Genomic DNA, 25424 nt, shown 5'->3' with positions numbered 1-25424 from the left:
AGTTCTTCATTGTTGAGATTATGGATTTGCATAAGTTCTTCATTATTGTGATTCGCTCTCTGTGATGTAAGTTGTAGATATTTTTTCCACATGGTTCATTATACATACTCATAGTGATTTTTCTCATGCATATGGTCCAACGCGTTTGTATTTAGTGTTGTGGTTTGAGCTTTCTCTGCTTTTGTTAGGTTATTCCCCGATCTGATGTCATCAAAATCTTCTCTTATATTAAAACAAGTTATAATATTTTGCATTTTTACATTTAGGTCTTTAACTCTTTGAAATTGATTGTTGTTATGATGTGAAGTGCAAAAGCAATTTTGTTTTGTGTATATATAGAGCTAGCTCTTCCATTTACTAAATAATCCCTTTTGTCTCAACAGGCTGGTCACAGTACTTTTGGAGACAATAAAATTTCCAAATGTATGAAGATACCCCTGAGCTCTCTGTTCTGGTCCTCTGGTCTATTCCTGAAGCAATGCTCATCTTTGCAAGGCCCTTGGGGTAATGGGAGAGGCTAATGGTGCCTTGGGGCCTCAGTTACTCCAGTCCATGAACATGGACTCAACCCCATAAACATTTCAATCCTCACAAATCCATCTGTAAATTCATCTGATTTTAGAATTCTTTTGGAAGAGCAAAAGCACAAAGAATAGTTAAGAAAACTTTGGAGAAAGACAAAAAGTAATGACTTGTCTTATCAGAAAAATCATTTATATTTCGCCATCTTCCTTTAAGGCTTTGATGAAGTGTTATCATTTTTATCCTAAAAGATTAACAAATCTATTTCTACATCTATTCTTTGATGTATTACTGTCTTGTGGAGACCCTACAGTGTGTTTTTCCTTTTGCTTAGAGAATGAGAAGAACATTCTGGTGCCAGTGACAATGTTAAATAGCCACCACTTATACAGCCAGCACCATGTAATCTCCAGAAAAACCGTGCTAAGTATTTCTAGCATTATTCCCGTTTTATACATGGAGAATCTGAGGTACTAAGAAGTTAATTCCTTTGTCCAGGGTCACCCAGTTGGTGGAGAGAAGAGTTGGGATTGAAGTCCCACCAGTCTGGTTTTGGAGAATGATTTTTTTGAGACAGACTCTATCCTTGGTAGAGTGCCATGGAGTCATAACTCACCTCTATGGGCTCAAACTCTTGGGCTCAAGCGATTCTCTTGCCTCAGCCTTCCAAGTAGCTGGGACTACAGGCACTCACCAAAATGCCCGGCTATTTTTAGAGATGGGGTCTCGCTCTTGCTCAGGCTGGTCTCAAACCTGTGTGAGCTCAGGCAATCCACCCACCTTGGTCTCCCAGAGTGCTAGGATTACAGGCGTGAGCCTCTGTGCCTGGCCCCTGGAGAATACTTTTTTTTTTTTTTTTATTGTTGGGGATTCATTGAGGGTACAATAAGCCAGGTTACACTGATTGCAATTGTTAGGTAAAGTCCCTCTTGCAATCGTGTCTTGCCCCCATAAAGTGTGACACACACCAAGGCCCCACCCCCTCCCTCCGTCCCTCTTTCTGTTCCCCCCCCATAACCATAATTGTCATTAATTGTCCTCATATCAAAATTGAGTACATAGGATTCATGCTTCTCCATTCTTGTGATGCTTTACTAAGAATAATGTCTTCCACGTCCATCCAGGTTAATACAAAGGATGTAAAGTCTCCATTTTTTTTAATGGCTGAATAGTATTCCATGGTATACATATACCACAGCTTGTTAATCCATTCCTGGGTTGGTGGGCATTTAGGCTGTTTCCACATTTTGGCGATTGTAAATTGAGCTGCAATAAACAGTCTAGTACAAGTGTCCTTATGATAAAAGGATTTTTTTCCTTCTGGGTAGATGCCCAGTAATGGGATTGCAGGATCAAATGGGAGGTCTAGCTTGAGTGCTTTGAGGTTTCTCCATAGATGCTGGAGTACCACACACCCATTTACCAGGGAGCCTAAGAGAGAGAAACATATACTTCGTGACCCTGTTGGAGCCACGTATTCTCAAATCTCCCTTAAGGCTCACAGCAACCCTGTGCAGGGAGGACTCTCATTCCTGTTTGTAAGGCAGAAACTGAGGCTCAGAGAGATGAGTAACTGCCCTGAGAGCTCTGGCAGGCTGATGTGAGCATGAGAGGCACCTGCACCCGCCCCCTCCCAATAGCAGGGATGCCTATTTTCATCTGCAAGAGAGTCTCTCTCCTCCACGAGGTTTCAGGAGCGGCAGTCCTAGTAACCTCAAACCAATGCTAGGTCTCCAATGCCAAGTATGAATACAGGTGATCATAAAAAGAAAGTGCCTCTGACTCGGCACCTGTGGCTCAAGCGGCTGGGGTGCCAGCTACATACACCTGAGCTGGCGGGTTCAAATCCAGCCTGGGCCCACCAAACAACAATGACCACTGCAACCAAAAAATAGCCAGGCTTTGTGGCGGGCGCCTGTGGTCCCAGCTACTTGGAAGGCAGAGGCAGGAGAATCGCTTGAGCCCAGGAGTTGAAGGTTGCTGTGAGCTGTGATGCCACGGTACTGTACCCAGGGCGACAGCTTGAGGCTCTGTCTAAAAATAAAAAAGAAAGTGCCTCATCTTTCTAAATGTTTTTATTTATTTATTTTTGAGACAGAGTTTCACTTTGTTGCCCTGGGTAGAGTGCTGTGGTGTCATAGGTCACAGCAACCTCCAATTCTTGGGCTCTAGGGATCCTCTTGTTTCAGCCTCCCAAGTAGCTGGGACCACAGGCACCTGACATAACACCCTGCTACTTTTTAGAGATAGGGTGTCACTCTTGCTTAGGCTGGTCTTGAACTCCTGAGCTCAGGCAATCCACCCTACCTCGGTTTCCCAGAGTGCTGGGGTTAGAGGCATGAGCCACTGTGCCAGCCCTTTATGAGTGTTTTTTTTTTTTTTTTTTGTGGTTTTTGGCCGGGGCTGGGTTTGAACCCGCCACCTCCGGCATATGGGACCGGTGCCCTACTCACTGAGCCACAGGCGCCGCCCCTATGAGTGTTTTTAAGTACACATAGTGTCTTAAGAGTTTCATGAGGAGTGGGAGGGTCATGGGCTGACCTCCCTCTTTGTCCTGGAGGGGCTGCCCAGGGTGGCTACGGAGCTCTATCCGTCCATCAGTGGCAAACACACGGCAGGTGGGAATGCTATTCCAGGCGCTGGGCCTTCCCACACTAGGTGGGCTGCCTGGTAGCTGCTCCGTGGCATGGCTTCCACTCCTGAGCCCATACTCTGGATCTGAGCCAGCCTTCTACCGTGTCTTCAGTTGTTGGAAAGGGCTGAACTGCGCTCCCTATACCCACCCTGCCAAATTCATATGTTAAAGTCCTAACCTTGAGTGCCTCTGTAGGTAACTCTGGGGATAGGGCCTTCAAGGAGATAATTAAGGCAGATGAGGTCACATGTGTGGGCTTTAATCCAGGATGACTTCTTCAAAAGAAGAGATGAGGACACAGATACTGAGGGAAAAGCACGTGAAGACAATGACAGAGGCTGGCCGTTTGATAGAAGGCCGAGGAGAGATTTAGAAGCAACCACCATATGATGGTTTGATCTTGGATGTGCAGACTTCACAGTTACGAAAGCATTTGTTGTTTAAACCAGCCGGTACATGGTACTTTGTTATGCAGCCCTAGCAAACTTATAGGACATTTGGGAAATTGAGGTACAGAGTTGGGTGTGAAGGTTTATTGGGATCAATGTTAGGAAATTCTGTAAGAACACAGGCAGAACTGGGCAGAGTGGAAGTTGGATTGCAATCAGGTTGTAACCAAGGTGGAGTTTTGGAGCTGAGATGCCCTGCAGGGCTGTTCCGAATTGAGGAAAGGGATTTTATTTTTTTTACGTCAATCACTCTCAAGGTGAAGGGGTGTGATTCTGTTCCCAAGGGACTATTTGGCACTGTCTGGAGACATTTTGGGCTGTCATACTGGGAGTGGGGGCAGTGCTCACTACTGACATCCAGTAGGTAGAGGTTAGGGATGGCGCTTAACGTCTACAACACACAGGACACTCCTCCCCTTCAACAAAGAACCATCCAGCCCAATGTCAGTAGTGCTGAGATCAAGAAACCCGCCTATGTCAACAAGCCATAGGCCACGATTTCTCTTGCAAGGGCATGACCTTGGGCAGACCTCTGCAGCTTAGGGCCATTCCCAGGGAGGGGCGCAGCTGTGAGCTCTCAGCAGCCTATGTCCCCAGCAGCTGGGAAATGGGCATGTTTGCCATGAAGGGAGAGTCTAGGCAGAGCACAGTCCACTCTCCGGCTCCTCGGACTTTTCTATCTAATAAAAATAACCAAGCCTACTCAAGGCACTGTCCTGCGGGCTTTATGTACCTTATCGCACTTAGGTCTTCCGAGAAGCCCAGGAGGTGGGGTTTTATCAGCTTATTTTCTAGCACAGGAATCTGAGACTCACACAGGGTTTCTAACTTACCCAAGGGTTACTGAACAAGTGAGTTACAGAACCAGAATCCAAATCCAAGACTGTGAGCCTCCAAGGTCAGGCTCTTTCACAAACAGGAAAGACAACCTTTGCTAGCACGAGAGCGGCACGTGTCGGAAGGAGAAAGGGGGTGAACCACAGGTTTAACCCGGAATTAATACAAAGTCTGGCCTCTGAGCAGCCCAGAGCCCTGAAACAATGGGTGACACTGTGCAAACATCACAGGGACCGACCCCGAGCTCAGAAGATCTGGAGAAGAGCCCCTGCCACCCTTATGTCCACAACATCAATGGATCACCAGAGATAATCCCCCCGGAAAGGGGACTTGTGTTTTTGCATCCCCGAAGAGAAAACAGGGACCTTAGGACTTTGTAGGATGACAATAAAAACTCCAGAAAAGAACAAAAAGCCACTTCTCAGTAGTCAACAGTATAAAAATAATTTTATTTACTACTGTAAATAAAGTAGTGCAAAGAGCAGTTTGGACCCACAATATTGCATTACTGATTCATTTACTACCTTAGCAGCATATAGTACACAGACATTCTGCTCTTCCTCTCTCTCTACACACACACACACACACACACACACACACACACACACACACTCAAGCAGGCAGGCACAAGGGCTGGGGGAAGACTACGAGCTAAAAGGCTTGCTCTCTGCGTATCCCACTGCTGTCAGACTATTCTAATGTGGAATTCATGGAGACACTACACTTAAATACTAAGAATCTTCTATGTTATTTCATGGATTGCAATTGAAATGTAAAAGACACCCAACATCATCAAATGATTTGGAAGCACTAGGACCCTAGAAAAATTCAAGGAGAAAAATGTAAACCAATTTACAAAGCCATCACCTTCCCTGCCTTTCCAGCCATAAATTATTTATTACAAGGTGCCTTCTGACTGCTGCGTCTTGGAAATCCAAGAGAAATCTGTCAGTTCAGCTTTGAGCAACAGGGCTGAGGCAAACATAGGTACCAAAATAGTATTTACTTTGTAGAGAAGTCTCAGTTTTCTGTTCTTATTTTCAATAAATGATTCTTATCTTGGTGTATAAGAATCCAGATACGCCACAGGACCAACTGAGAATCCTAATACCCACAATCACTAGCAACAGACGTCTGTGACGACCCAGGAGACCTCCCCACGCACCCCATGATCAAGACGTTCCTTGCCTGTGTTTGGTAGCCTTTGGTATAACCACTGCCTGCTCTGGGTACTTCTTTATAATTAGATTTTAAAAAGAAATGACACCAAGTGCAAAATTTGCATCCAGTTGACAAGACATTTAAGGTGTTTATCAGGATGATGCCCTGACCCCGGCTTTCCCATACCAGCAGTTTAAAGGCTTCTCTCTCATCTGGAGAGACCTGGAGTGCGTAGTTCACCCACGTGGCTCTGGGTTATTAGTGATTGTGGGTGGGTCCCGGGCAGAGGTGTCTGCAGCTGGAGTCACAGCTGGGCTTGCAGTGGAAGCGGTGTGGTCTGTGGAGGCGTGGGCTGGTATTGAAGAACCGCCGGCTGCAGAGACATTTACAACAGGTGCTGAGGATCCGCAACAGTGTGTGCAGGGCACAAAACTACTCCTAGATCCTAACTAGCTGGGCCAAGAAGCTTCCAGTCTGGTGACCCTGCCGCCAACTGGACAAGCAACTTTGAACCCATTATCTAGGTTTCCCAGACTTTGGTGTAACTTTTCCTAAAATGAAAGGTTGGAATAGACATGCAAAGATTTCTGACCCTTCTGATATCCTGAGATTATACTTACAACATAACTTCCAGAGAAGTATATTAATTTAAACAAACGAAAAAAAAATCCCTTTGATTTATGATTCATGGGCTGTGGTTATGTATTTTCTTCCCAAAGTCTCAATGGAATTCCTACTATACAGGCTTTAAATTATACCCATCTAACAGGAGCACTGTTTTTTTTCATATTCTCATTCCATTTGGCTGATGTGCCAAATTTGGTTTAAATTATTTTATTTAAATACGTGTGTACAAGTTTTGAAAAACATAATTACCAGGTTTAATGATGTGTCAGTCTACCATTAGTAAGAAAGTTGGACCACCAACTTTAGGGAAGCTTATAGCTTTATATTTTATGTAGTTTTCAACTGGGGGTGATTTTGCCCCCTAGGGGATAGTTGGCAGTGTTGGCGGACTTTTTTTGGTTGTCACCATCCTAGGGGACAGGGTGATAAGGCATGTAGTGGGTAGAGGCCAGGGGAGCTGCTAAGCATCCTGCCCGGGACAGGACAGTACAGTCCCTGGAACTAAGAACAATCCAGTTCTCACTGTCATCAGCGCTGATACCGATAAGCCCAGCTTTACATACTGAGACCATCTCGTTAAGACGCAGGCTCTGCCTTTTAACTGCTGTGTGGCCTTGGACAAGTCACCTGTCTTCCCACTGCCTCCAAAAGTGGAGAAAATGAAAATGTCTAGACTTCCTTGAGTTGTTATAAGAGTTAAATGAGTTATAGGCCAGGCACAGTGGCTCATGCCTGTAATCCCAGCACTCTGGGAGGCCAAGGCGGACGGACTGCCTGAGCTCACAAGTTCGAGACCAACCTGAGCAAGAGTGAGACCCTGTCTCTAAAAAGTAGCTGGGCGTTGTGATGGGTGCCTATTGTCCCAGCTACTCGAGAGGCTGAGACGAGAGAATCACTTGAGCCCAAGCGTTTGAGGTTGACATGAGCTATCACATACAGTACTCTACCAAGGGTGACAAAGTGAGACTCTGTCTCAAAAAAATAAAAAAAGTTAAATGCGTTAATGAATATAAAGTGTTTAGGGGTAGGTGGCTTGGTGGCTCACATCTGTAATCTTAGCCCTCTAGGAGGCGAAGGTGGGAGGATCCGTTGAGGCCAGGTGGTTGAGACCACATTGAGCAGGAGCAAAACCCCATCTCTACTAAAAATAGAAAAATTAGCCAGGCACTATGACAGCTACCCATAGTCCCAGATACTCAGGGGGCTGAGGCAGGAGGATCACTGGAACACAAGAGTTAAGGTTGCGGTGAGCTACGCTGCCATGGTACTCTAGCCTGGGACAAGAGTGAGACTCTGCCCCCACCCCCCAAAAGTACTTAGAACAGTGTCTGGCACAGATGTTAGCTCTTACTATCAGGGACCCGGCTTACCATGAAAATGTGTTAAGATTTATTAATATCAGGTGCATGAGTTACAGGACTGAGAGTTGGTGCATTTGTTTCTGGGATGCCTAATGTTCTCTTTGAGGCCCTAGAAGCTTGTGAAAATTGCACAAGCTTTGAAGCCAAGAAGACCAGGAGTAAGGCAGCTCTGATGTTTACCAGCTGGGCGATCTTGGGCATGTTCCTTAACTTCTGCGAGCTATAGTTTCTTCATCTGTAAAACGGGGATAACAATTTGCAGCACTGTATGAGGTATGGTTAGCCCGGGGGGCATATTGTGCAAATAATTGATTGCCTTTACACAGCAATCTTAACCTCAGCAGCATTTTAGTCTGACCCAGTTTTCATGAGGTGGGGCCATTTTTAAAGGTTCCCAACAGGCTTTAAGAAGATGCCACCACCTGCTGACAATCCAACTTTTTTTTTGGCCAGGGCTGGATTTGAACCCACCACCTCTGGTATATGGGGCCAGCGCCCTACTCCTTGAGCCACAGGTGCTGCCCCGACAATCCAACTTTTGGATAAAAACTTCCAAGAGTTTCACTTCCAAGTATCTACAGTTAGCCCCAAGAGGCCGTTCTAGGAAGTTTAGGAATGGGCCCCCATAGTTGGCTTTTCTGCTTATGTCCAAGGGTTCTCCTTAGGGCCCCCTTTCAATATCTACAGAAGATGTTGTAGATTCAGAGACTATTCTTTTTTTTGTAGAGACAGAGTCTCACTTTATGGCCCTCGGTAGAGTGCCGTGGCCTCACACAGCTCACAGCAACCTCCAACTCCTGGGCTTAAGCGATTCTCTTGTCTCAGCCTCCCAAGTAGCTGGGACTACAGGCGCCCGCCACAATGCCCGTATTTTTTGGTTGCAGTTTGGCCGGGGCCGGGTTTGAACCCGCCACCCTCGGTATATGGGGCCGGGGCCTTACCGACTGAGCCACAGGCGCTGCCCCCAGAGACTATTCTTAAAGAATAGGGCTGTGGAGGGAGGGAGGATACTGTAGAATGATGCGTCATTAAAGCCATCACTCTTGCAGGTGATCTTGTGACTAGGGGCCAGTGATGAGGCACAAAAACCATTTCACTGCAGTCAGGAGATTTGGTCTAGGCAAATCTCATCTGCCATTAACAGGTGGCCTGGGGATAGACACTAGATGGTAGACACGGCAGTTCTAAAATGCTGGAATCTCACTGGCCTTGGTTTTCTCATCTGTGAATTTAGAGTCTTTGACTAGAAGCTGTACACCACCACCCCCATCCTGAGGTTTATCTTTGCAACAATCTCTGAGGAAGTTAATAAACTACTAAGGCATGTATTTTCAAGCTCAGGGAATGTTTAAATTACCATGGTAACAAGATAAATCAGTAATCAGTTTTCTGATTAAAGAAAAATGCCAATGTGTAAATGCAGAAGGAACGCATAATTAGTGTTGCTACCATTTAAATCTTCCAGTAGGAGCCTAATAAAAATGCTTGATGTTTCCACAGTAAATTCATCATTATCCATGTGAGAACGCTCCCCTTCCATCAGGGGTTTGCAATCACTGCAAAAGCCCCCTACGGCCCACCCTAATTTTCAAGTGGCCTCTTTGTCTCTGCTCACCTGGAATACAAGCTAATTTTCTTACTAGACTAGAATCAAGGTAGCCAGGAAAATAAGCATGCTGTTTAAAAAATTACACAGTACGTTCCAGAGCCAGATAGAAGGGATTTGTGGATGACTTGCTGCCTGGGGGATCATTTTCTGTACATTAGTAAGAATAAGTGAGAGCTGGGCCAAACTGTAGCCCATGGGCCAAAAGCAGCCACTGCCTGCCGTTGCGAGGCTCACGATCTAAGAATGGGTTTCACGTTTTAACGTGGCTGAACAAAAATCAAAGGAAAAGTAAGATTTATTTCATGATGTGAAAAATAGATGAAATTCTTAAGTTGTCCTTCTAGAGCATAGCGCACACATACACACAAATATATGTATATATACACAAACACACACACACATAGATATGAAATTCCAATTGTCTGTCCGTAGTAGCATTTTACTAGAAACCCAACCATGATGGCTTCTAGGATGGCAGAGTTGAACAGTTGTGACAAATGTGGCCCCCATAGCCCGAGATGTTTATTATCTGGCCCTTTACAGAAAAAGTTTGCTAGCCCTTGCAGTGGACCATTGTAGGAAAAACATCTGCTTGCAACTGACCAGATGGGAGCATAAAAGAAAGAAGAATGTGCCAGAAAATGTTGGGTTAATCCTGGCATGACAGAATGTTTGCAAAGATGTGGCGCAACAGACAATCCCTAGAATAGAGTACAGTGAATAAGATCCAGCCTACTTCATCTGACCTCTGGGCCTAGCAGGAGCCTGATGCTTCAATCATTGAAACATTTATTTTTCCTTCTTTTTCTTTCTTTCTCTTTTTTGTCTGGTAGAGATGGGATCTTGCTATGTTGCCCAGGCTGGTCTCACTTCCTGGCCTAAAGTGAACCTCCTACTTTAGCCTCCCAGAGTGCTAGGATTATAGGAACAAGCTACCATATCTGGCTGAAACATTTCTTTTAAGTGGACATACTAGTAAGGTGTCAAGGGTAATGAGACAGGACCACAGGACAACCTCAGCATTCCCTCTCTCTGATAATGAGGTTACTTCTTTTTTCATAAGCACCATTTTGTGACATTTTACTGTAATTTTAGTAGAAACTTCATTAACTAGAAACGCAAAAGCCACGAAAAGATTAGAAGATGGATTCATTAATCTTGCTATCTTGCTCGCTTTTCAAAAACCCACTAAGCTAACCACTTAGCCGGAAGGGATGAGTTGGCTTAAGTTACTGACCCTATTGACAAGGCTCGCATTAGTTTAAAAGGTTACTTAGCTGTACCTTGAAGCTGGGAGTTTTGCAGATCTTTGTAGCAACTGTTCTATTTAGACCTAAAGTCCGCACTAATCCTGGTTAAGGCCCACTCTCCCTTTGAAATGGTGATTTGCTTTTTCTCCTGTTTTTCCAGATGCATGCCTTTTTTTTTTTTTTCCGGTCTCAGGGGAGATTTGTGGGCAGGCAGAAGTGGAGATGGCTCCATACTTTACTTTGGGATTCTTTTGTTTCTCAAAAGTCTGACCCATTAAAGCAATTACCTTTGGTGTCCTTGACCGAGATACGAGAGCCAGAGTGCTTTTGAGATGCCCAGGCAAGAAAGGAGCTTTTTGGAGTCTGGAAAAGTGGCTGAGCCTGTCTGTGGGTTGTGTTGTACCCGTAGCAGGCCCCTTACCTTGCTCTTTAGCCATATGAGGAAAGAACATTTGGGAGAAGACAGGCTAATGGTGCCCAGCAAGGGCGAAGATTCCGGAGCTCCGGGTGACCTGGAAGCTGCAAAGCCAATAACGTGGAGGGACAGCGTAGACCCAGAGGATGTGTGTCCTGCTATCAGACAGGTGATGACGGCATGAACCCTAGGGCTACCTAAGACCTTTGCACGCCTCATTAGCCTCCAGCATGACTGAGCTGCCTGATGGAAGACAGCCGGAGTCAAGTTCCACCGAAGGAAACACAAGTACCATACAATATTTGTTTTGCGCACTATCTCGGTGCTTTCGATAGATTTGCCAATGCCTTTGTTTAGATGCTTTAAAAACTAGTTTTGTGTTTTAGAGAGAGTCTAACAGCATAGAAAAGCATGTGAAGCTCTGGTCAGTAAGTCTGTTGCCTACTAAAGTAAAAATTAAGCTATTTAAGTGCAGGCACTACCTGATGTCAGCATTAATTGCAGGTAAAATGACCCGGATGGGGGAGCTGCCAGCTAACACCTGTGCCGTTCTAAAAGCTTTAAATTGTGCTGTCTTGTTCGGCTCTCTCAACTCCAACAGGCCCTGGGTGTACTGTTGTTTTTATTATTTTACAGAAGAGGAAACGGAGGCACAGACAAGATCCCTCCCTCGCCCCAGGTCACACAGCCAGTGGCAGGGCCAGAATTCTTAGCAGCCTGTTAGCTACCATCCAGCATTGCCAGCCTTCGGAATGCAAGACAGTTAAGGTGGCAAATGCCGTGACGTGTCGGCTGTTCATCCCTGAGCTCATCAACTCGGGAGGAATGCGGAGGTGGCTGGAGCTGAATGCAAAGTGGACAGACAGTTCAGTCGCTAGGGTGGACTATAAATCATTCATTTTAAAAAACAACAGACTGAAAAAAGTGCAAATCACAGAATGACAAAGCTCTGTAACTCATAGCAACAATCCTGACCCGTCTGATGGGAAACTCCTAACTCTTAAATCCACTTCCTCTCCTTCCACTGTCACTTGGCACCTGGAGTTCCTTACTGCGCTAGCTTCACAACACTGCGCTAGCTTCACAACACGAGCAGCTGCCACTGTCCTCCCTGTGCCTGCAGGACAGGGTGAAGGACCCTGCGCTCCAGCTCATGGGGAGACTTCGGCCTCTGAGCACCCCTTGCAGCTGCCCCTCCGCATCCCTGCTGGGCCTGGAGTGTCTGTCCTGTCCTCCCATCAGCCACCTGTTCCACTGTGCTGACAGTTACCCTCTTACTCCAGGAAGACAGACAAATCTGCATTTACAAGATTTTAAAAACACATAAAAATAGTTTACTATATGTTGCAACTCTTAACATTAGTTCTTTTTTTCTATTTCTTTTTTAAATATTCATTTATTAATTTTTGAGACAGAGTTTTACTTTGCTGCCCTGGATAGAGTGCTGTGGTGTCACAGCTCACAGCAACCTCAAACTCTTGGGCTCAAATAATCCTCATACCTCAGCCTTCCCTTCCTCACAATGCCTGGCTATTCTTAGAGATGGAGGTCTCCCTCTTCCTCAGGCTGGTCTTGAACTCCTCAGCTCAGGCAATCCATTGGCCTTGGCCTCCCAGAGTGCTAGAATTACAGGCATGAGCCACCACACTTGGCCTCTTTTCCAGGCTCAGGTGATCCACTGGCCTTGGCCTCCTAGAGTGCTAGAATTACAGGCGTGAGCCACCACACTTGGCCTCTTTGTCTTTTCTTTTTTTTTTTTAAATATGGAATGCTTCACGAATTTGCATGTCATCCTTCTGCAGGGGCCATGCTAATCTTCTCTGTATTGTTCCAATTTTAGTATATGTGCTGCCGAAGCGAGCACTCTTTTTCTTTTTTTTAAAGACAAAGTCTCAGTTTGTCGCCCAGGCTGTAGTGCATGTAGTGGGGTGATCATAGCTCACTGCAACCTCTAACTCCTGGGCTCAAGCCATCCTCCTGTCTCAGCCTCTCAAGCAGCTGAGAGTATAGGTAGGCATGTGCCATCACACCCAGCTAATTTTTTTATTTTTTGTAGAGACAGGGTCTCACTATGTGGCCCAGTTGGTCTTGCAGCCTTGGCCTCCCAGTGTGCTAAGATAAGGGCGTGAGCTTATGCTTGGCCTAACGGGGGTAAAGTGGGGGTGGGGTGGGTGGATGAACTAACAGGGCTGGTCTTGAACTCCTCAGCTTAGACGTGAGCCACCATGCTTGGCCTAACAGGGGCGGTGGGTACCACCATGAGGACATGCTTTAAAAATGTGTGGAGACTTTTCTTTCTTTCTTTTTACTTCGGGGCCCTCACTATTCAAAGTACAGCCTTTTTAACAGCAGCATGGGCTTCACCTTGATAGAAATATCGAATCTCAGCCCCTGCCCCTGAGCTGGAGTCTGCATTTAATAAGATCCTGGAGTGATTCATGTGCACATTAGAATTAAGATGTACCAGGTTAGAATTTACATATTGAAATCCACATTATTTTACTATAATTAGTTTCTTTTTATTTCTCCTTTATATTGCTGCAAGGTTCTACATTGATTTTTTTTTTTTTTAATGTGTGCAGGTAGGCTAATTATCACAAATCTCATTTCACGGTACTAAAAGTATGTTATAAAATATTTCTTAGGTGAGGGGCAATGAGTTTCAGACAAATGACAACCATTGTTTTTAAGTATTTTGATTCTGAAAAACAAAGTTTGAAATTCTGCTATTCTTCTACCCTATATCTTTTTTTTTTTTTGAGACATGGTCTCACTCTGTCACCCTAGGTAGAGTGCTGTGGTGTCACAGCTCACAGCAACCTCATATTCTTGGGCTTGAGCAATCCTCCTGCCTCAGGCTTCCAAGTAGCTGGGACTACAGGTGCCCGCCACAACACTCAGCTAGTTTTTCTATTTTTCGTAGAGATGGGGTTTTGCTTTTGCTCAGGCTGGTCTTGAACTCTTGAGCTCAAGCAATCCACCTGCTTCAGCCTCCCAGACGGTAGGGTTACAGGTGTGAGCCACCTCGCTCGGCCTCCTACATCCTTTATTTGGGCAGGCGACTTCATCTCTCTGGCCTCCATTTCCTCATTTGTAAAATGAAGAGCTACAGAATGAAAGGAATTTTAGGATCCTGTCTGGACATGGCCGTCTCCAGGCTGGTGGAAGGGGAAGGAAGTGTGTGCTGGAAGAAGCAAATAAAAAGTTTGAGAAGACACGGAAAACATGTGAAAGAGCCACAGGATGCTGGAGGGGTAGGGTGTGTCACAGGACCGGAGGGACACAGAGGCACGAAGCTGGAGGGGCTGGTAACGCAGTCCTGGAGGCAGGGAAGAGCTGACTTCTGATCCAAGCAATTCCACCCGCCCATGAATTTTCATGGCTACCAGCTGGCATAAAATCATAAAGACAAACTTCAGCTCCTCTAACGGAATTGCATTTGTAATAATCATAACAATATTTGCACAGAGTTAAAATGACAAAGATCATTTGAAATGGAAAACACCGGCAAGATGCAAAATAAACATCTCTACCTGGTAACAAATTGAGGTACAGGGCAGAATTTGCATGAGGGGAAATTTATTAATCCGCAGACTACAGGCTATCGAGCCTGGAAGGTTTCCATGCTTCCTGGTTAACTTTCTCAGGTAAATCAGAGAGAAATGATTCCGTATTAGCCTCTTGAAACAGTAACTTCCTTCTTGCCATGGAAGAGAAGGCGACGCGCACGACTCTTGTTTTTCATTATCTGTGACACAGCTTAAATACCATGTTCAGTCCTAACTTACACATCTGTAAACGTCTCTGTTTGCCTGTGTGAGTTATTCCACCCTTTTGTAGCTGTCCAAGATGGTGGAAGAGTAATTTTCCACCAAGAGATGTTTGTGGGCATGAGCTAAGTGTGACAGGACTATGGCGACCTCTTACCCAACATATGGTCCAATAAGAGAGATCAAGGTAATGGCTCACATTTACAGGGGGTTAATATGCCAGATAAATCTAATAGCTAATAGTTAACGATCGTTGTCATTTGGTAAGTGTCTTACGTGCATTTTTTTTTTCAGTTAACATTTTTTTCCAATCTTGGAAAGTCGCTACGGTTATAACCTGATTTTGTTCAGGAAGGTCGAATCACTCACCCTACCTCGCACAGCTGATGAGTAGCCAAGCCTGGACGCTGAGCCCAGTTAGAAGCCACTGGGGCTCCCACGCCCTGAGGTCCTCTGCTATGCTAACTCAGAAAAGTAACAGCGATCAGTGAAACCACCCTCGACTACAGGCCCACTTGCCTTCCTGCTCGGTCCCTGCCTCTAAGTGCATGTGGCTGGGCATGTGTATCCATTGTGAGTGTGTGAGTGGAATGAATGTGAGGACGTCACGCTCAAGGGGCTCTGGGGGTGGGTGTTCAGAAATAGAAGTACTTCAGAAGTAGACTTTTGATAGAAGATGGATTTTCAATGGGAGTTCAGTTGCTTAACCTCTTTTAGGAAAATCCTTATTTAATTTATTTAATTTATTTATTTGAGACAGTCTCACTCTGTCATCCTGGGTAGAGTGGCTTGGTGTCATAGCTCACAGCAACCTCAAACTCAAACAATTCTCTTGCCTCAGCCACTCAAGTAGCTGAGACTACAGGTACCTGCCACAACACCCAGGTGGGTTTTTTTCGATTTTTAGTAGAGGTAAGAGTCTTGCTTTTGCTCAGGCTGGTCTCGAACTCCTAAAGCAATTCATCTGATTGTCCTGAGCTCAAGCAATTCACCTGATTGTCCTCCCAGAGTGCTAGAATTACAGGCATTAGCCACCATGCCCGGCCAAAAAAAATCCTTATTTTGAAAAATATTATAATTTTGTGCCCTCCTACCAGACAGGGATTAAGACAGACCCTCCAGGGGAACCTCCACCCAGTGATCCGCCAACCTAAAGACAGGAAGTAATAGGATCAAGGGCATGAAGAGGGAGAGTGAAATTTTTCTGATAAAGAACCCGTTTATTCATATGGCCTTGGCCTCTTTACCTGAGACAGACTGGAAATACTGCACAGTCCAGGCGATCAGTACAGACAGCAGAAAGGTTCCCAGAAAGTAGATCTGCAAACATCCCAAACACGCATCAGATGACTGACAAGGGGCAGGGACCACAGGGGCAGGGCTGGGGGGACCGGACACCCACCAGGGCTGAGTGCAGGACTGCGCCCCAGACGAGCCGCAAGTGAAGGTAGAGCCAGGCCAGGGAGCAGGGGCTGAACGACTCCTCATTGCTGTGGCTCCAGCACCTGCGGAGAAAGCCCAGGGCATCCTGAGGTGTCGGCCAGGTTTGGCAGCACCACCTGAGACTGGCATTTTCAGATCCTCAAATCTACCTTCTTCTGCTCTTGGACAGACCAGCACGCTCAAGAGGAGAGACAAAGAAATAAAGTCAGCTCTACATGGTTTGGTCTGACCTGACATTCTAGGAGCTTTGCAGAAATCTCAGAAAAAAAGGTCTGTCCTATCTATCCTTAATGAAAAGTCAAGAAACGCAAGGCAAAGGGCCTGACAGAACAATATATTCATGCGTGCAGTATCTCTCCATCTTTCAGAAAAGCCTGCATTTTATTTTTTCCACTCTCATGGAAATCTTTGGTCAGCTCTTAAACTTTAGGTCAAGTACCTTCTATATTTTAAACCTTAGATACTAAAAGAGGGGAAACGGCTGAGTACTATGGAATACAAGCAAATTCTGGGTCTTTTTTATAACGACTGCATTACAAAAAAAGAGGAAAGTTCACTCTAACAAACAGTAAACCCCACCCGCTCAGGTTCCTCCAGATTCCATCTATAGAAAGGAGAGACTGAACTCACCTTTCATAGAGTTCCTGGAGAATGGAGATATTATTAGAATGGATAGTTGAATCAATTTCCAAGAAATCCAAAATATGGTGTGGGACGATAGCACCTTCTTCAATTAGCAGGGCCAGGTTAAAAAATCCCTAAAAACAAGCCACAAAACAAACTCATCAACTCCTTGTAATAAAACCCAGACACACACCCTTCATCAGAATGTGAACTTTTACAACCTCTAAATTTTTTTTCCAATCTCGAGAGCCAGATGGTTTTGTCATCTTCATTGATGAATTGTTTCTCTAAATATATGCATCTGAGAAATTTATTTGCAGGAGAACCAGGAGGCTTTCAGAGGATGCTGTGTCCCATCTGCTCAGAAGTCAGTCAACCGGGAGATCTGTCCTTTCTTGCTCACTCTCTCAAAACAGAACTTGCTAGAAAATGTGCCCTTGTATCATCAACAAAACCAGAATACCAACTCGAAAGCCATGTCCATCACTCACAGACTATGCCCTGGGTTGCCATCACACAGTTAGAAATCTGACAAAATGTTCTTGTGGCTGTGGGTGTGGTCCATGATTGTCATCAAAAGGTAGCGTGTCTCTCCTTCATACACAGAATAATGTACGGTACGGGCATTTGTTTCAGCTCTCTTAGGTGAGAAACCCATCCTCACAATTCCTCTTGACACAGACCTCCACTATGATATATTTTCCCACCTCTTCCACCTGCATCTTGTCCTTGACCCTCAGACGTGGCACTGGACTAAATGGATCCCATAATATAATACGGTTAAAGGATCCGATTGTTACTACAGGGTGGATAGTATTACACCACCTGGAGGAAACAGTCTCCATGGAGCTAAACAAGTGACCAGACTGAGAAACAGACAAGACCAATGGGGTACTTACCATCAGGGCTTGACAAACTAAACTGAACTGCTGCCCTTCAAAGAATTCGTGATCATGGGTCAATGGCTTATATCCTACTCCTTCTGACCTTGCCCTTCAGTTGCCACTGTCAACGATCTAAGTGGAAATCACCATCCCACCAGGTTATATACTGCAGGATTCTCACAGCTGTTCTATGTAGTGATTGTGCTAAAAATACTAGCAGCTGCAATTCTGAGTGCTTGCTGTATGCAAAGCGTTGTTCCGTTTTTATGTATATTCGCTTACTCCTTCCTCATTACTATAAATTGACATAGGTACTATTATCCTCCCTATTTTATAGCTAAGGAAACGGAGGCACAGAGAAGTTAAGGAACTTGCTCAAGGTCACACAGCCGGCAGAGCTGAAACAGACAGGGTCCGAAGTCTCAGATCTTATCCTCCTCTATCAGGGTGCCAAATAACCTCTAAACAGATAAAAGTGTAAGTCCCTTTAAGATGTGCACACACACAACAGTAGAAATGGGATACTTCTTCACTCTTTGAAAGGAAGACACTCTGAAGAAGAAAAGAAAAAAATGACTTTAAAGCCTCTGATCAATAGAATAACAAGATTGAAATAAGTGGGAAAACAGACTAGGGGGCCTTGTGTATGCCATGTACTAGCTTAAGGTTCATTAGGCAAATATATAAAGAACTAATTATCATTTGAATTTTTAAAAGTATCAAAACGCCAGTTTTGATAACAGGCAAAGAATAAAAATAGAGCATTCACTTGAGAAATATCAAAAGTCACTTATCACAAGCAAGTATATGTAAGTGTTCATCCTCGCTAGCAATTAAAGAAACAGAAGTGAAAACAAAAAGGAAGTACGGATTTCTCATTATTCAATTAGCAAAGTTAAATTGTACAAACATGCCGCGCTGACAAGATTTCAATCATCTTCCTCTACTTAACCACGGCTTACGAGGTATTAATTGGAAAACCCTTTCAGCAAGCGAATCACAATATGTTATCTTATAGTCATAAAACCATTTAGCAGACCATTTGATTCAGTAACACCATTGCTCAGATTCTAAGTATTCAAATGAGGAGAAAAAAAGGAAGTAGGAAAAATTCGTTGTAGCACTAGCTATAACCACAACCCCCAAATGGACAACCTCTAAGTCTTCCTTAGTAGACCATAGCCCCATGAAGGCAAGAGTCTTATCTGTCCTTCTTATCTGGTGTTCCCACCACGAAAGCACCAAGACATGGTAGGCTGAGATAAATAAGTGTCGAATCAATGAATGAGTTAACAAACAAAAGAGTAAGTATCCACTCATAAGGTAAAATGTAAGATATTACAGTCCATTGCTCAACAAACTATGGAGCAGCTATTGGGATAATAATTAAAGAGATTATGTAATAAAATGCATGCAGTCTTACAATGAATGGTAAGACAGATGTTAAAAGTGGCAGGTGCAATATAGATTGTATTAATACATTTGTCTGTAGGTAGAGACTACAAGAAAACACAAGAACAAAGCAGAGAAAAAGCCCCCAGCATGGAATTGAGGGTGCATTCTTTGATTTTTTTTTAAATTATCCTTTATTTACTCGCCTGGGCAACATAAAGAGACCCTCATATCTACACAAAAAGAAAAACAAATCATTTCTTATTGTTTTTGTAACATTGTCTTCCTGAAATATAAAAATCGACATGGAAAACAAGATTATCCAAGCCTGATTTTACATGACAGGAGATACCATTTAAGGGAGTTTGTTTCTACAGAAAATCCTTTTGAGGAGCAACTCCTACTTCATTCCAGAAGATATAATAATAGAATAGATCATGTTCATGGAGTGCGCTTGGCACTGGGCTCGGACCTTCACATTGAACGTCTCATTTGATTCTCACAACCTAGAAGGGAGATGCCATTATCACCCCTGTTAAGAGATGAGTACGCAGACATTCAGCTTTCACCATGCACGAAGTATGAAGTGAGCAGCATGCAATGAACCAGGTATGTGAACACTCTGACCAGGACCTTCCCACACTCAGGTGGAGATGATGCGTTTTCAGCTTTTGCTCAGTGTTCAGATTCTCAAGCACGGCACCAGCAGCCTGTTGTATAAGGTTGTAATAATTATTCTGACTTCTACCATGAAAATGTCCCTGATAGCCTTACAGTAGAACTTCAGTTATCAAATGTAGAAAGAGTTTAAGAAATAGGGAATCATCATTAGAACATCACGGTAATAACTGTTGCAGATAAGAACTATCAAAATTCATGGGCACGAGTTTGAGAAACAAGATATTTTCATAGTCTCAAACTATCTCCCTAAAGTATTTATGAATCAGAAAGGGAAAACTACAGACTTTACGGTGGAGAAACCACCCTAATCCAGTGATTCAGGTTGGCCTCACCAGTAATAAGACACATTGGCATCAGACACCCCTGCCTGATGCAATATCCCGAAGACATCACTTCTGGAGCATTCTGTTTTGTTTTCTTTTGTTTCGTTTTTTTGGTGTACTTGGTAGGATTTCTGTAGCATTCTTGCCCAAAATGTGTAACTTCAATATATTCATGAGAAAACAGAAGATAGACTCCAATCAAGGGACGGTCTACAAACTACCCAACAGATACTCGAAAGTACCGAGGGTCATAAAGACAAGGCAAGACCAAGAAACTGTCATAGACTGGAGAAGACCGGAAAGAAATACAGCAACTCAATATAATCCACATCAATCCTGATGTGGATCCTGGAACAGAAAAAGGACATTAGCGGAAAAAACTGAGGAAACCCACATAACGTCTGAAGTGTAGTTAATAATACTGTCCCAACATTAATTTCTTAGTTTGACAAATGTTGTTGTGGTTATAAAAGATGTTAAAGTTAGGGAAAGCTAAGTGAAGGGTTTATACGAACTCTCTTAACTCTTTTTGCAACTTTCCTGTAAATCTAAAATTATTTCAAAATAAGCTTCAAAGAAAATTCATTGAGAGAAAAATTGTCACTGACCTACGTGTTAGTCTCCAGTGATTTTCAACCGATGTGCCATGGCACACTGGTGTGCTGTGAACATTTTTAAAGATCATTAATTAAATGATTTTTGAAGGAAGTTCAAAGCACTAAGTATTTTTTTCCCACTGTTATTTTTGATCAACATAATTTAAGTGTGCCACGAAAGTTTAACTATAGGTTCCAGTGAGATAAAAATGGTTGAAAAACATTGGCCCAGTGGTATAAACAAACCACTTCCTGCTGCGGACATCGTTCGAATTGCTAAAGTTTCTACCTGGTGGGTTAGTCTGATAGAATCTGGTAGACACTCCCTTAGGTTGGGAGCCAAAGACCTAGATTTAGGCTCTGATGGCTTTGCTTACTGTTTGATTATTTGGCCTTGAATAATTTATTACCTTGTGGTATCTTTGACTCAGAATAGTCTCCACCCCCGTGAAGGGATTGCATGGGAATGGTATGAGGACACAGTGGGTTTTCCAACACTCACATTACGGCTGGTGAACTCACAGACCTGTTGTGTAGAGTGTGCGGAAGGGATGAACAATGCTTTGTAGACGGTGGTGTGTGTAGATGAAAACAATCAGTAGGACCCCAGGCCTTGCAAGCTCACCAATGGTATCCCCAAGGGCAGGCTTGCTGAAGTTTACCTGGGAGTCTCCATCCAGGGCTGCTTGGGCGTACATCTGCATGGACAACTCCAGGTCCTGAGACCGGTTTTGATGGCCGTAGTAGTAAAGGTCTCCCATTTTCAAATACGCTGCCGGATACAGAGCACAGAGCCATTTGTCAAGTGGTTTTATTTAAGACTGACCCACTCACGTGACTGAGAGTGGCCACTGAGAGTGACCATAATTCTTGGCCCACTCACGTGACTGAGAGTTTTTCCTCTTAGAATCTGAAAACAGAACATCTTTATTTCCTTGGCATGTCAAAGGCCTAAATCTAGGTCTTTGGCTCCTAACCTAAGAATGTGTCTACCACATTCTATCAGACTAACTCACCAGGTGAGGGGAGAGGGGGGAACAGAAGAGGGGATAAAAAGACCCCCGAGCACCCCTATTTGGAGACACACTTTCTCGTCCTGTCATGTTATTCTCCTCAACAGCTGTGAGACCCAGTCTGCAGCCTCCTGGCCCAACCAGCCACGGGTGTCGTGGGCACTGTATTTCACATCTGAAATCTTGCCACCCTGTTCCATGTCTCTGACAGGCATCTTTTTACTTCGTTAGAGCCATGTACTTTATTTTTCCTCTGAGGAAAAGAACCTGGGCTTAAGAGTGCACATATGACTCGATGTCCAATCAGAAAAAGAAGAATGGACTTCAGGTAATTCAAGAAAAGGATTTTACCACGGGAAGTGGTGATTAGGGTGCTAGAAGAGCTAAAAAGGCAGATGGAAAACAAGCAAGACAGAGAGCCGCAAGGAGAAGCCACTATTGCCCTGAGAGCTGGGGGACCAGAGGGCAGCTGTGCTGTTACCAGATTTCAGAGCCCGGAGGGAGCTGAGGCCAAAGCAGGTGGAGTTGCTGGGCAGGGGCTAGAACTGTGGAAATGAAATGCAGCCACTACCACAGACCCAGCTCAAAGCAGAGACAAGGGCATGCCTGGGCTTCCCTTCCCGACCCTCAATCTTCTGCCAGTGGCTCCTGTTGGCTGAAACTAATCAGAAGCTGGTGGACAGGGGGGTGGAGGAACCATCGTTCATGAAGGTAATCCCCTACCATGTAGAGCAGAGGAACCCCAGAATATATCCGAGAGCAAAAAGGCGAATGACTAGCCCCTGGAATCGCTCCATCAAAGCCTTCCTTTTTGAATTATCATCAACTCAGAAGAAATGATGGGTCCAAGCATACAACAGGGCAGTGGGTAGGAGGAGGCTGAGGGCAGAGTTCAGCTATGACCTGTCTGTTAGTAGTATTTTTTGAAAGAGAGTCTCACTCTGTTGCCCAGGCTAGAGTGCCATGGCATCATAGCTCACAGCATTCTCAACTCTGGGGCTCACCTCTTGCCTCAGCCTCCTGAGTAGCTGGGATTACAGGTGCTCATCACAACGGCTAGCTAATTTTTTTCTAATTTTAGCAGAGATGAGGGTCTCACTCTTGCTCAGGCTGGTCTCGAACTCCTGCCCTTAGGTAATCCACCTGCCTTGGCTTCCCAAAGGGCTAGGATTATAAGCATGAGCCCCCACACCCGGCCTAGCCATGATCTTAATAGCAGAGATTTTTTGCTTTCTTTCCTAATTGTTTAGAAATATCACGCTTCACATGAAGCTGTTACACATTCCCTGTTACTTGAGACTAAAACTTGCTAATGCTTCAATTTGGCACCTGCTTTTCTATACATACCAAATGAAGGAGCATCGATTTGAAAAACAGAGAAATTATAGTATCTCCAAACACAATTAACCCCCAAGTATCTCCTGGCCAGGTCCTAAGAGATAAAGGGAGAAAAAGTTAATTCATTAATATTTCGGCCAGATGACCAGTTTTTACCTCCATAAAACCCAATCCATCATCCTTAACCTCAGAGCTTCTATTCTGAGAAGAATACATATACTTACTGGCCTCTCCTCACAGATGTGTGCTAAATTTGTCTGTGACACTTCAATTCCAGTTTCTGCTGCTAAAACATAATACAGCAAAGCTTCATGCCTAAAAATAGATGATTAATAATAAATTTCATATAGTGGCTCTTACTAATATTCACAGAGCTTTATATTCAAACGTAAGAGGGCACAAAATAAGCAATTTAAAAAAAACACAAAATCATGAGTTTTTTTTTTTTTTTTTTTTTAATAAATACTGTTAAAAATACTGCATGTACTGATTTATTTTCTATCTTAAAGGCTGAACTTGCAGATAAGGCCGGGTAGCTAGTTGGTGCAACAGCTACCTCTACTGGCCGAGGCGCATGCTGGCTTCTGCCTGGGGAGTTGTCTTTTAGTCCCAAGTCCTTGACCCCTTCTTGCATCCTGGCTTATGGGAGACAAATGGTATTAAGAAAAACCCATGTGCTTCGAGTCCTCTGTTTTGTGAAGGGCTTTATAGGGCTTAGGATTCTGAACAAGCTTAATTCAACCTGAGTTTTCATCATGCATCCGTACTTTGGCAACAGAGAGGGAGTCTATAAGGGGCTTAACCAATGGCCAAAACACATAATGAAAAAAAAAAATAAACATGTGACACCGCTAATAATTAAATAATTGAAAAATAAGGAGTGGCCACTTTTGATCTCCTGGGAGAGTGGCACAAGAGTCATATATGGAATAACGCAAGGGCTTGGGGAAATGGACGTATTCTTAAAACCACTGCCACTTGGAGGGCTGGTTAATGCAATGGTTCTAGAGGGCAGGAAGGGGAAGTCTGCAAAATGTATACACCATTTACCCTGCAAGTGTCCCTTGGTGGTGTTTATTCTAAAGAAACACTCAGTGATATGCACAAAAATTCCATTGCTATGAAGTTCATGGTAGAGCTGTTTCCATGAACAGAAAAAGCGAGGAATAACTTAAATATCTGAAAAACAGGGACTAGTTAAGTTAACCCAGGGTACAGCCACTTTCAGAGGCAGCCGTTAAAAATGGCGTGAAGAAGAGTATTCCAAGACTCAGAAAAATTGGTATGCAAAATTTTCCATGCAGTGAAAAAAAAAAGCAGAGGATAAAACAATGCATCCCATTTTGCAAAACAAAAATAAAGCTGAACACACACTCATGTACACACATACACGTATGCATGTATGCTGAGAAAAACAAAACTTTACAAATTATCTACTGAAATGCTAACAATACTTATCTCTGTGTGGTGAGGGCGCAAGTCATTTTTATTTCCTCCTTTTTACTTATCTGATTTCCTCAATTTTCTGTATGTTACCCAATTTAAGAGTAAAATCTATTTTAACTGTAAGTACTTGTTCCTAAGACTTGGATTTTTTTTTCCCACTTTAAGTAGTTGGTATTAATAACTCTTTCTTAATTTTAGCTCCACCTAGGAACTGATTTAGGGAAGGGTTGGAGAAAGGTGGGTGGGGGTGAATAAGAAAAGAAGATTCTGAAATAGTCTTTGCTAAACTGCTAAAAGCAGCTTCTGGAAGATCATCCCACTGAGACCGAGAGAGGTGCTGGGGATCAAACTAGGACAGTCAGACCTTCGGTCAGGCACACTGTGGCAGGTCACCGGCCACATGACTGCTGAGGGAGACAGTTCCTAGCTTCTGCAATACCTAAGGCAGCTGGCCTATTAGCCATGACTCATGGTGAAAAGACAGGTCGGCTAAGCAGTATCCCCTGCAGAGGCCAGACAGATTATGAACCCAAAGTGCAGCTGCAACAACTCAAAAGACACTGAGGTATTTTCTAACGAAGCCTGCAAACATCAAGTTCAGTTCCAAGAATTCTCAGAGAAGCCCCAAGACCCCAGACAGAGGCCCTACAAGGGAGGCCCAGAGGAAAGACCCCAATATTTTGCAAAAAGGTCCTATTGCTAAGGTCTTCTAATCTCAAGTTTCTTCAGAGACACTCAGGCTTATGCCAGTCCCTCAGTTTCCACCAGGGATCCGCAAGGGAGGGAGATGGGGTAGATCTGAAACCCAAGGTCAGATATCTTGCCAGCACCTTCTGCTGCCATTACTGGCTGGCACGTGGCTCATATTACTGAAATGTAACAAAATGCCTTTTTCTTGGATAGCAGAAAACCAGCAAGTAGGCTGGCTGTTAGGATTGGGGGTGGAGGGAATGGAGGGTGACACTCACTGTAAGAACACTCCCTACGATAAACTTTATATCCTAAAAAATCCTGTCTCTAAAGTTACCTTAGTGGTGGAGGGAAGAAA

General features: G+C 44.1%; 1 protein-coding gene and 1 non-coding gene across 3 annotated transcripts in view; both read right to left on the bottom strand.

Annotated features, from left to right (window-relative positions):
• Positions 1–4871: 4871 nt before the first annotated feature.
• The window catches only part of SEL1L3 (SEL1L family member 3), a 103512-nt gene continuing 82959 nt past the window's right edge, over positions 4872–25424 (bottom strand). For both annotated transcript variants that reach the window (XM_053577744.1, XM_053577745.1), the window contains 7 exons: positions 23155–23245; positions 22940–23024; positions 21242–21351; positions 16710–16837; positions 16039–16141; positions 15884–15956; positions 4872–5977 (listed from right to left, as the gene is read on the bottom strand). In XM_053577744.1, the coding sequence (XP_053433719.1) occupies positions 5841–5977; positions 15884–15956; positions 16039–16141; positions 16710–16837; positions 21242–21351; positions 22940–23024; positions 23155–23245 (727 nt within the window). In that variant the 3' untranslated portion in view covers positions 4872–5840. The remainder of the gene's footprint in view (positions 5978–15883; positions 15957–16038; positions 16142–16709; positions 16838–21241; positions 21352–22939; positions 23025–23154; positions 23246–25424) is intronic.
• Positions 12624–12730, bottom strand: LOC128576184 (U6 spliceosomal RNA). The gene has a single exon (XR_008377288.1). It is a non-coding gene; the product is annotated as a U6 spliceosomal RNA (small nuclear RNA).

This window comes from Nycticebus coucang, chromosome 23, assembly GCF_027406575.1.
Source record: "Nycticebus coucang isolate mNycCou1 chromosome 23, mNycCou1.pri, whole genome shotgun sequence".
In the NCBI taxonomy this organism is placed as follows: domain Eukaryota; kingdom Metazoa; phylum Chordata; class Mammalia; order Primates; family Lorisidae; genus Nycticebus; species Nycticebus coucang.
Note: the sequence above shows the minus strand (reverse complement) of the source record. Positions and strands in the feature narration are given on the sequence as shown.